This window comes from Mustela lutreola, chromosome 11, assembly GCF_030435805.1.
Source record: "Mustela lutreola isolate mMusLut2 chromosome 11, mMusLut2.pri, whole genome shotgun sequence".
NCBI classification, from domain to species: domain Eukaryota; kingdom Metazoa; phylum Chordata; class Mammalia; order Carnivora; family Mustelidae; genus Mustela; species Mustela lutreola.
The window spans coordinates 89,479,949-89,491,097 of NC_081300.1; the positions used below are offsets into that span (position 1 = coordinate 89,479,949).

The following is an 11,149-nucleotide window of genomic DNA, read 5'->3' on the forward strand; positions in this document are numbered from 1 at the left end:
TCGTGATCCCAGGGTCCTGGGATCGAGCTCCGCATCAGGGTCTCTGCTCAGCAGAGCTTGCCTCCTCCTCCTCTCTCTCCCTCTCTCTCTCTCTCTGCCTGCCTCTCTACCTACTTGTGATCTCTGTCTGTCAAATAAAACAACAACAACAACAACAACAACAACAACAAAAACTTAAAAAAGAAAAAAAAGATGACAGAACACCAAAACGTTAACAGCTCAGCCTCTGACCAATGGCATTACAACAATTTATTTCTTCTGAATTTCCTGAGAATTTTTACAGTAAGTGGTATTTCACACACACCAAAAAAAAACCCAAAACATTTTTGAAATAAGGTGTCTATGTTCAAAACACGATCTGAAATCAGGGCCATTCCAGATCCCACGGGGAGAAGAGGTGCTATTGGAAAATGTGTAAGAAATTATGTCTAGGGGCGCCTAGGTGGCTTGGGTCAAGGTCCCGGGGTCCTGGGATGGATCCCTGCGTCGGACTCTCTGCTCTGTGGGGAGCCTGCTTCCTCCTCTCTCTCTCTGCCTGCCTCTCTGCCTACTTGTGATCTCTCTCTGTCAAATAAATAAATAAAATCTTTAAAAATATAATATGTCTACATCCAAGGAGCTAAAATCTTTTCTAGAGAGAAGTTTGTCATCTAAAAGAGCATAAAGATGGGAGACTACAAAATGCAACATACACGGTCCCCTAACGTATTCTAAAGTTCATTAGTAAGTCAGATATTTAGAATTTGGAAATCATTTCTGCAGAGAGGCAATGCTATGAAGAGTGGTTAAGCTCTAAAACAGTCCACAAAAAGCCAAGTTATCTCTTCCCATTTAACCTAATCCCTGTGCATTGTGATGAGAAAAAGCAAGAGGTTTTTAGTCAGTTTCTGTTGATTGCATGCATGGATGATGTAACACTACACAATCTAACCAACACAGTGCCTTGCACACAGCAGATGCACACTAAATGTGCATGGGATTTTTTTTTTTTTTAAGATTATATCTGTTTACTTGTCAGAAAGAAAGAGGGAGCACAGGCTTGGAGACTGGGAGGCAGAGCAGGCTCCCCCATGCAGTACTCAATCCCAGGACCCTGAGATCATGACCTGAGTCAAAGGCAGATGCTCAACCCACTGAGCCACCCAGGCATCACTTTTTGTTTTTAAAACAGGCTTTTCAGGTGGGAATGCAAGGTGGTGCAACCACTCTGGAAAACAGCATGGAGGTTCCTCAAAACGTTGAGAATAGAGCTACCCTATGACCCAGCAATAGCACTACTGGGTATTTACTCTAAAGATACAAATGTAGTGATCCAAAGGGGCATGTGCACCTGAATGTTGATAGCAGCAATGTCTGCAATAGCCAAACTATGGAAAGAACTTAGATGTCCATCAACAGACGAACGGATAGAGAAGATGTAGTGTGTGTATATCTACAATGGAATACCATGCAGCCATCAAAAGAAATGAAATCTTGCCATTTGCAACAACCTGGATGGAACCAGAGGGTATTATGCTTAGCGAAATAAGTCAATCAGAGAAAGACAACTATCATACAATCTCCCTGATATGAGGAAGTAGAGATGCAACGTGGGGGGTTTGGGGGGTAGGAAAAGAATAAATGAAACAAGATGGGATCGGGAGGGAGACAAACCATAAGAAACTCTTAATCTCACAAAACAAACTGAGGGTTGCTGGGGGGAGGTGGGTAGGGAGAGGGTGGTGGGGTTAAGGACATTGGGGAGGGTATGTGCTATGGTGAGTGCTGTGAAGTGTGTAAACCTGGCGATTCACAGACCTGTACCCCTGGGGCTAATAATACATTATATGTTAATTTAAAAATTTAAAAATTTAAAAAAACAACCAAAAAAACCCAGACTTTCCAATTTCAAGAACCATTCTCATTCACCACCTTCTGGTGGGATTGCACTGGGCATCCTGGCAAGGAATGGAGGCAGAAAATGCCAATCTAAAGGACTGGGAGTGAGTGCTGGGTGTGGCAGTGAAAGACCCTGGTGTGAAGCAGAAGAGGCTGGCCCTCTGCCTCTGAAGTCCCTTTTAGTTTAAATGGATCAGAGTTTAAGGACCTAGAAAGGAGGTATGTCAGGTGAGGGAGGTGCTCCGGAGTCAGAAGCCTGGACCAGTGTGAATATGACCCTTTCACATCAAGGGTCCTAAACTCTCCACATTCCTACCATTAGGATCAGCTATATAATTTGTGGAGCCCCGTGTAAAACAAAATGGGGGGGCTTGTTTAAAAATAATTAAGAATTTTAGGGGCCCCTGGGTGGCTCAGTGGGTTAATCCTCTGCCTTCGGCTCAGGTCCTGATCCCAGGATCCTGGGATCGAGCCCCGCATCAAGCTCTCTGCTCAGCAGGAAGCCTGCTTCCCTGTTTCTCTCTGCCTGCCTCTCTGCCTACTTGTGACCTCTCTCTGTATCAAATAAATAAATAAAATCTTAAAAAAAAAAAAATTAAGAATTTTAAATCACATCAGTCACAAAGGCCCCCAGGCCCTGGACAGCCACAGAATCAGCACATTTGCTGTTCTTTGCCTAGAACCCCCTTCTCCAGATCTCTGCATACTTGCTCCCTCATCTCCTTCCATGAAGACCTTCTCGAACAGCACTATTTAAATAATAGCCTCTCGCCGACACATACACACTCCATCCCTTCCACCAGCCTTATTTTTCTCCAGACCATTACCTGGCAATTATTTGTTCATGGTCTACCGCTTTCCAGAATGTTAGTTCTGTAAGGGCACGGCTCTTTTTCGTTTAGTTCGCTGCCATATCCTCAGTGCCTAGAACAGTGCCTGCTACTAAGAAGCCATTTAATCATATTTGTGAAATGAATGAAGCCCAAGCTGCTTCAACCAGCAGTATCTTCCAACAAAGTGATGGTGTCTTAAGTTACAATGTCATGGTATACACAGCATTTCGAAAGGTGCCTAAGTAGAGACCTGCTAATTCATTACAGGAAAGAATGAATCGCCCTGATAGTAAGAACTTTTCCACTGAGGCAAAGGGAGAAGGAAGAGAACTCGGAGCTAGAGACGATTTCAAGTTGCGCATTAAAGAGAAGGCAGAGGACAGCAAAGAGGAAGGGAAGTTGACCCAGATAGACCAGTTCATGAGCTCACATTTAATTCTGTTTGCTGTAGTTCATATGAGCAAGTTTCCTCATTCATTTCTAACTTAGGAACAGTCATTTCTAACTTAAAAACAGAAGTAAGCGATGCCATCAAATTGGCCCTGTTGACAGCACAAATGTAGGTTCCGACAAATTAAATACTGACATAATGTACAATGCATATTAGTCAGCACTAATAAAGCTTTATCAGTCCGAAAAACCCAAATCCTAACTGGAAGGACATCTGAATGTTGCCAAGAGTTGTAACAACCATGAAGCCACTTTATAACACTGCTGTTGGGAGCAGTAATTCCACCTGTCTCAACTTCACAAATGTGGGTTTCTGCAAGGAATGCTACAGTAGGAGTGCAGGAGAAAGACCAGAGACCCTGTCCTCCAGAGACTCCCAATCCCAGGAGTAGGGGAGCAAGGGGTTTATCAGTGATAAGTCTTAGCAAAGAGGAAGTGCATATAGTGAACTCTCTGCAATAGTAATAAGAATATGACCAGTTTTAATATATTGGCTGCTTACTGTATGCCAGGCTTTGTGCTAGGAACATTCCATGCTTTATTTCAAGACAGGCATTAGCATGATCCTCATTTGATGAGTAAAGTAGGATAAGTTCACTTGCCTGAGGTCAAACAGCTAGTTAAGCAGGGTCTCAAATTTAAACTTGAGTCTCCCTGACTCCAGAGCCTCTACTCCTAACTAGGAGCTATTGTCTTCCATTAATGTCATCCTTTCAGTTAAAAGAAGGACTGTGGGTTTCTGAGGTCAGGGACTATGTCCATTCTGTTTACTACGATTCCCCAGCACCCAGCTAGTCAATAAATATGGTTGGTGATGGGACGCCTGGGTGGCTCAGTGGGTTGAGCCTCTGCCTTCCGTTCAGGTCATGATCTTGGGGTTCTGGGATGGAGCCCGTGTCAAGCTCTCTGCTCAGCGGGGAGCCTGCTTCCCCCTCTCTCTCTGCCCACCTGCCTACTTGTGATCTCTGTGTGTCAAATAAATAAAATCTTAAAAAAAATATATGGTTGATGATTACAAAACACATACAATTCCATAGTTAGGTTGCTTCAGACACCCACCTAAGGTGGACATCTGTTGTTTCTGTCATTTCCTGCCCAACGGGAAAGGACAACAGAAAATCTACTTTTAGGAAACCACCCCACTCCTATTCTCCATTGCCTTGGTTTAATGAGGCTAAGGCCTTCCCCCTTATCAGGAGTGGGAGCCGATAGAAGCCTGGCAACCTAAGTCAGTGATTGGCCAGAGGATGAACACATGACCCAGTCCGGACCAATGGGAATTTAAGTTCATACCCTCTGTGGCAGAGAAGAGATGCTCTTTCTCCTGGTTGGAAGCGAGAGAAAGTAACACCTTGGCACCTTGGTGCCTCAGTCAGTTAAGCATCTGCCTTCAGCTCAGGTCATGATCCCAGGGTCCTGGGATAGAGTCCTGCTCCACAGGGAGTTTGCTTCTCCCGCTGCCCCACAACCCCACTCACTCTCTTGCTCTCAAAAAGCTTAAAAAGAAAGAGAGAGAGAAAGAAGAAAAAAAAGACTGGAGTTGCTGGTAGACATTTCATCCCAAAGGTGGGGGTGGGGGAGGTCTGCCTGGGAATAAAAAACAAAAGGAAAGCAGGATAAGGATACACAGAGACTTCTAGTTGCATGATCGAAGCACCCACACCTGGAATCTTTAGGTACACTCATCAGTAGATTGCAGTTTGGGCTTCTTAAGTCCGTTTGAGTTGGGGGCTGCCTGCTTATGGCTTAGAGTCCTAACACCATCTACATAAAAATGGGACAATGCAACCAGACAGCACACATAACAGGCAAAGAAATCTTGCAATTATGCTCAAGTGCGCCCCCCCCACACACACCTCTGAAAAGCTGGAGTTTAGGGAGAGAGAGAAATGTCTGAAGAAAAGTGCCTCATGCTTCTGAAAATCTTTCCAGGGCTATAGCAATTTTTTTCACTAGTTAAAACCATGTACTAAAAAGACAGTTTAGGTGTCCCCAGTTGTCACCTAAATACACATGGCTTCTCAGTGCTATTACTTAAAGCTTTCTAAGACCAGACGAGGCCCAAGAGGAGTCACTTTCAAGTTTTCCTCTCAGCTGTGCTTGTCCATCGCCAGTCCGGCCGGCACCCGGCCAGATGAAACTCCAGCGCGTGCTGTTCCCCCACTCCTCTAAAGGCGAACTAGCTCCTGACTGCCAACCTACTAGTGGGATCTCACTCCAGTGAGGACACGACAGGCTCCGGGGTGTGTGGGAAGAGGCTGTGTCAAATACAACACAACAGAACGCACTGGTACTAGAGAGCACACCAGGGACTGGGGGGACATCACCCAGAAGAGAGGGGATGTTAAGAGGTGGGCAGGATTTCTATTTCTCCCTCATGTCAAGTGGGTCAGCCTGTCAGAGTTTCTGTGGCGTCTCAGGTGTGGAGTCTCAGTCTGCTTCTCAGGAAGACTAAATCTTCCTCCATAGGAGTCAGCCACAGATCACGTGAGGAGTCTTGGGAAAACAAATGCAAAGAACACAAACTCAGGACCCAGCGCAGACCCGGCCCACAGAAGATTTCATTTAACTCACGGTGTTAGTACTTAAAAACATCTTTTTTTTTTTTTTACATTAGTTACCATCAGTTAAAAATGGGAAGAATTTGAGTGATAGACAGCATAAATGGCCACTACTTTGTTCATTCCTCCCCATATCCAGGCAGTGGGTGACTCCGCACTGACTCCAGACTTGGCCATCTGGCTCTCTGGCAGACCTGACAGTAACAAACATGACCTGGGCAGACTTCAAAGCACTTGGGCATCAGAGCTTGCCCTCCTGCTGCTCTGGCAGCTCTGAGAAAGCCCAGTCAGGGCTCACCTGTAGGAGGAGACATAGAGCAAGCACATACACACCCCCAGTGGCTCGCCAGCCCCCAGCGGCAGAGCTGCTGAGCTAACCAGCAGCTAACCTCAGATATCCGAGTGGACCCACCCATGCCCAGCCCAAACTGCCACCCTGCAAAACAGTCAACTAAGTAGTGGTGGGGTTTTTCGTTTTATTTGCAAGAGTGTGCACATGAGCAGGAGGAGGGGGAGAGGAAGAGGGAGAAGCAGATTCCCCACTGAGCGGGGAGCCTGACCTGACCAACCAGTAGGATCATGACCTGAACCAAAGGCAGACGCTTCACTGACTGAGCCACCTAAATAGCCACCAGGCGCCCCTAAATGGTGTTGTTTTAAGCCAAAGTCCTGGGTGTTTTCTGTGTGGCAAAAACTGATGGAGTTCCTATAAAAATAAATATTCCCAATTACAAAACAAAAACCTATAGACTCTGGCACACTGGGACCACATTCTTGCAAGGCAACAACCAGCTGAGCTGGGCAGTGGCTCCCACCTTTAGCCCAGCTCCCATGTGTACCCCCTAATTTATCACCTTCTCATCTCGCCCATGCTGAGGTCAAGTTCAGTTGCCATAGGTCATCTCGGTTAGATGCTGTTATATTTATGGCAAAGAAGAAAGTGAAATACTGTATTCTACATATTTGACTTACTATCATGTAGGAAAGCCATTATAAACACCCTAGAAAACTGTCAGGATCTACTAAGGCTGAACACCTGCATACCTATGACCTAGCAATTCCACAACTAGCTATATACCTAAGAAAAAGGAGTACAAGGTTCCAAACGATGTGCAAAGTGTTCACAGCACGACTCCCCAGAGTCCCAAACCAGCTGTGAAACTAGTTATCAAGAATGTCCAAAAGAATAAAACGTGACATATTCAGAGATGAATCTCACACATAATGCTATGTGCTAGAACCCAGTCACAAGCAAACACATGCTGTATGATTCTACTTATAGTTCAAAACCAGACAAAATTAAAATAAGGTGTTAGAAGTCAGGTGAGAACACATGGAGGTTCTGACAAGCTGAGAATGCGGTTCTGAAATCTGGGTGCTATTTTACATGGAAGTGTACACTTGTGAAAACTCACCAACCTGGACATTTATGATTTTATACAGGGTCTGATCTAAAGAAATTTTAAAAGCAGAAAAGCAAGACCAAGGCAGCTGGTTTAAAAAAAAAAAAAAAAAATGGTTCCGTATCTTTTAGGGATATCATGAAGGCAACTCCTAAACTGTCATCTTTAATATTTAAAGTGGCAAAAAGAATAACAGCCATCATGGGGCACCCAGCTGGCTCAGTCACTGGAGCAGGAGACTTTTTTTTTTTGACAGACAGAGAGAGAGGGAACACAAGCAGGGGGAGTAGGAGAAGAAGTAGGTTTCCCATCCAGCAGGGAGCCCAATGTGGGTCTCAATCTCTGGACTCTGGGATCATGATCTGAGCCAAAGGCAGACGCTTAACGACTGAGCCACCCAGGTGCCCGGAGCATACGACTCTTGATCTCGGGGCTGTAAGTTCAAGATCCAAGACAGGTGTTAAAGAGTATTTAAAAAAAAAAAAAAAGATAACCATGAGTTAAAGCAATACAGATTATTTATGGCTGGAATCTGGAAAGATACATAATGAAACCCCTCATGAACTAGGGAGAAGGACAAAATGAGCCACTCCGAGGCTACCTTACTCATTTGCAGGAGAGCAGGCATGACCTCTGGGCTCTAGGGCTTAAAACCACCGACATGTGAATCCAAACCTTTTCTGTAAAGGTTACCATCACTTCTCACATTCAGGATACTGGGTAGGTTGACTGCCCCTAAAAATTACTTTTTTTTTTTTTTAATTTTGTTTATTTATTTGACAGATATCACAAGTAGGCAGAGAGGCAGGGAGAGAGGTAGAAGCAGGCTCCCTGCTGAGCAGAGAGCCCGATGCAGGGCTCGATCCCAGGACCTCAGGATCATGATCTGAGCCGAAGGCAGAGGCTTTAACCCACTGAGTCACCCAGGCGCCGCTCTAAAAATTACTTTCTTAATCATCTGTCAAATGGGACAAAGAGCAGTCACCGGAGAGATATGGTTGTTGGGAGAACTGAAGAAGATAAGATCTTGAAACCCTTAAGGCAGTACCAAGGAGACTGAGAGTAATTTTATTTATAGCCGTGTTGATGATTGCAAAGTACTTAAAAAAAAAAAAAAATAGCAAGCACTCTGAAGGTTGGACGCTGCTCATAGGATGCAGAGCCCAGAGCATCTAATGTGGTGATTCTGCAGACAGCAGAGATGATGGGCACACATTCCAGAAAAGGTTTTTTCCTAACTGTAATTTTGATGTACCCTTTGGATCCTACAGTAGGCAGGCCCCTTCTACTTCTAGACTTCATTAAGGGCTCCGCTACTTTTGGTCTCAATGCCCATCCCTCAGGAGTATCAGAGCCAGAAAGTCTTGAAAAGTCAAGATTGTAAACCAAAGGAAGCTGTACAGCAGAGAACAAAGTCTCAAATTTGTTTGACCAACCCAACCATCACATTTCTGAGCTTCCTCGGGATATTGATTAAGCAGATCTAGGGACCCACCAGAACCTGTCTTTTAAGAAGGCTAAAGGGGTAATTTTTACACCAAGTCAAGTTTGCAAAGCTACTGTCTGGTGAAATTTACAGCCTAACACACCTGAATCCAAATTCAACCACCAGAACTTATCAGCAAGGCATCCCTGGGGCAGTTACAGAAAACCTTTCTTAATATCCTCATTCATAAAAGGAGACTAACAATACTGGCTTCTCAGGATAGTCGTGAAGTCTGAAGACACTGCCACACTCAGCAGGTTGGATTTTTGCTGTGAGGCCCCAAGTGTGTCCTTGTCCTAACAATTCACTTTCCAATTTCCCTCTACCGCTGTGAGCCTTACCTACACATCTGCTTCCATGGGAGTAACTTCTGCATAGATCTGGACTGGCCTGAGCAATTTCTCCAGTGCTAACCCACATTCCCAAGGCACTGATAAGATTTTTACATCTGCCAGACTTCCTCAGTGATGACCCACTTTTTACAGAAGCAGATATGATACCAGTGTGAATTCTCATAAGAATTGTCACATTAAATGAGTTTATAATATACACAGAAGAAGGTCCCAACCCTAGAGGTAAACCAGAAACTTTGTGGAAACTCCTATAGCTATTAATGGTATTTGAATAAAACAACACCTTAAATAAGCCATTATTTTTAGAAACAACTTGCCAATTACAGAATTACACTGACCTGGGAAGCTGTAGAAGCCTTCTTTAAGCCTAATTTAAATCTAACCAGGGGCACCTGGGTGGCTCAGTCGTTAAAGCGACAACTCTAGACTTTTGACTTGGGCTCAGGTCATGATCTTGAGCTCACCAGAACTAGCCCAGCAAAGTTCTCCATACTCTGTAGGGAGTCTGCTTAAGGATTCTCTCTCCCTCTATAGGCTCCTCCCCCCATAAATCAAACCATTAAAACCTCCTGTATCATCCTAACCTTAACCATGGATGTGTTTTCGATGATCCCGACTTTGCCAACTTTGTAAAGAGTTTTTTTTTTTTGGGGGGGGGGGAGTGGGGTGTCTCCAGATTCTCAAAAGGATCCATGCCCATGAAGTGACAAGAACCTCCATGTTAATGACAGTGCCCAAAGGACTTTGCTTCCCCTGCTCTTTTAGATACATGTACTGTTGGGGAAAAAACTGAGTAGTACAAGCATTATACAGAACAAAGTTAAAATTGCTTCCTATCCCTGTTCTGAGACCTCCTCCCTAAAGACAGCCCTTGTTAAGAGTTCAAGGGCAGGATTTTTCAAACGGATACTGACATTTTGGGCTGGATCATTTTCTCTGGGTGCAGTCCCTGCACTGTAGGACATTTAGAAGTGTCCCAGACTTCTACCCACTAGACTCCAGTAGCAACTCCCCTAACCCAGTTGTGGCATCCTTAAAAGGTCTGCAGACACTGCCAAGATGGGCAAAGTCACCCCAGAGTGGAAACCAACCCTTCCAGAGACTCTCTATGCCTGCACAGACATAGGGTGGCATGCACTTTCCGAGTCATTGGCGGGGGGATGAGGGGGTAGGAGCAGGCCCGGACCTCGGCAGGAGGTGACGGCCACTCACCAGGTCGCGGATGAGCTGGTCCACCAGCTGCTCCCCGCCCCCGGCAACCTCTCGAGCCGGAGGGGAGCGGGAACGGCTTGCCGAGTCCTGCCTCCCTGCCCGGGTCGCCCGCGCTGGCGGGGGCCGCCCCGCACCCTCCAGGAGGCCCTGGGCCAGAGCCAGGTATCCCGAGGCCTGCTCGCCGCGCCCGGGGGCCACGTCGGCCCGACGCGGCCGCCGCTCGGCAGCCTCGGGCCGCCGCCGCTTCCCGAGCGCCTGGGCCTGCGCCAGCTCCTCCTGCCAGCGCCGGCGGAACTCGTCCAGGCTGTGGTCGTCCATCGCCGCCGCTCCCCGCCCTCCGCGTCCTCCTCGGCCCGCCAGCAGCCACGGGACAGTCCCTCCGCGGGAAGTGTCCGCCGCGGCCGGAAATCCGCGCCGCCGCCGCGCTCGGGTTCCGGGTGGGCGGCCCCGCCCCCGGCGCGCCCCTCGAACGGTCCCCTCGCGCGGGTGGCTCGCGGCGCCCCAGTCCGGGGTCTGTGGCCTCACTGCGCGTCCAGCCTCTCCTCTTTCCCGCCTGCGGCTCTTGTCAAGCGCGGACTTGGCGCCAAGCACCGTTTCTTCGGTCACATCTGCATTGAGCACCTCCTGGATGCCAGGCGCTGAAGATTCAGCATTTAAATCTGGGCCCCTGTCCCCGCCCCCTCCTAATAGCTCTCCCTTCATGGGGTTTCCATTCAAGTTGGGGGGCGGGGGAGGAAGACCACGTTCCAAAAAACGAATACGAAGGCTTGAATTAGTGGTAGCGGTTGATAAAACAAGGTATCAAAGTAAGGCACAGGGTGGGGATGGGGACTGACCTTCGGAGGGCTGTTCAGGGAAGGCATCTCTGCAACAGCCTCTGAACCAAGAGCTTAATGAGGAGAAAAGCCAGGCGTGGAAAGATCCCAGAAGACACTTCCAAAAGGAACTGCAGTGAGAAGGGGAAGGAAGTGGC

General features: G+C 46.9%; 1 protein-coding gene across 1 annotated transcript in view; it reads right to left on the bottom strand.

Moving 5' to 3' along the window:
- Positions 1-10,570, bottom strand: part of FBXW8 (F-box and WD repeat domain containing 8) — a 126,798-nt gene extending 116,228 nt beyond the window's left edge. The window contains exon 1 of the mRNA XM_059138655.1: positions 10,177-10,570. Within this exon, the coding sequence (XP_058994638.1) occupies positions 10,177-10,494 (318 nt within the window). The 5' untranslated portion in view covers positions 10,495-10,570. The remainder of the gene's footprint in view (positions 1-10,176) is intronic.
- Positions 10,571-11,149: the final 579 nt, after the last annotated feature.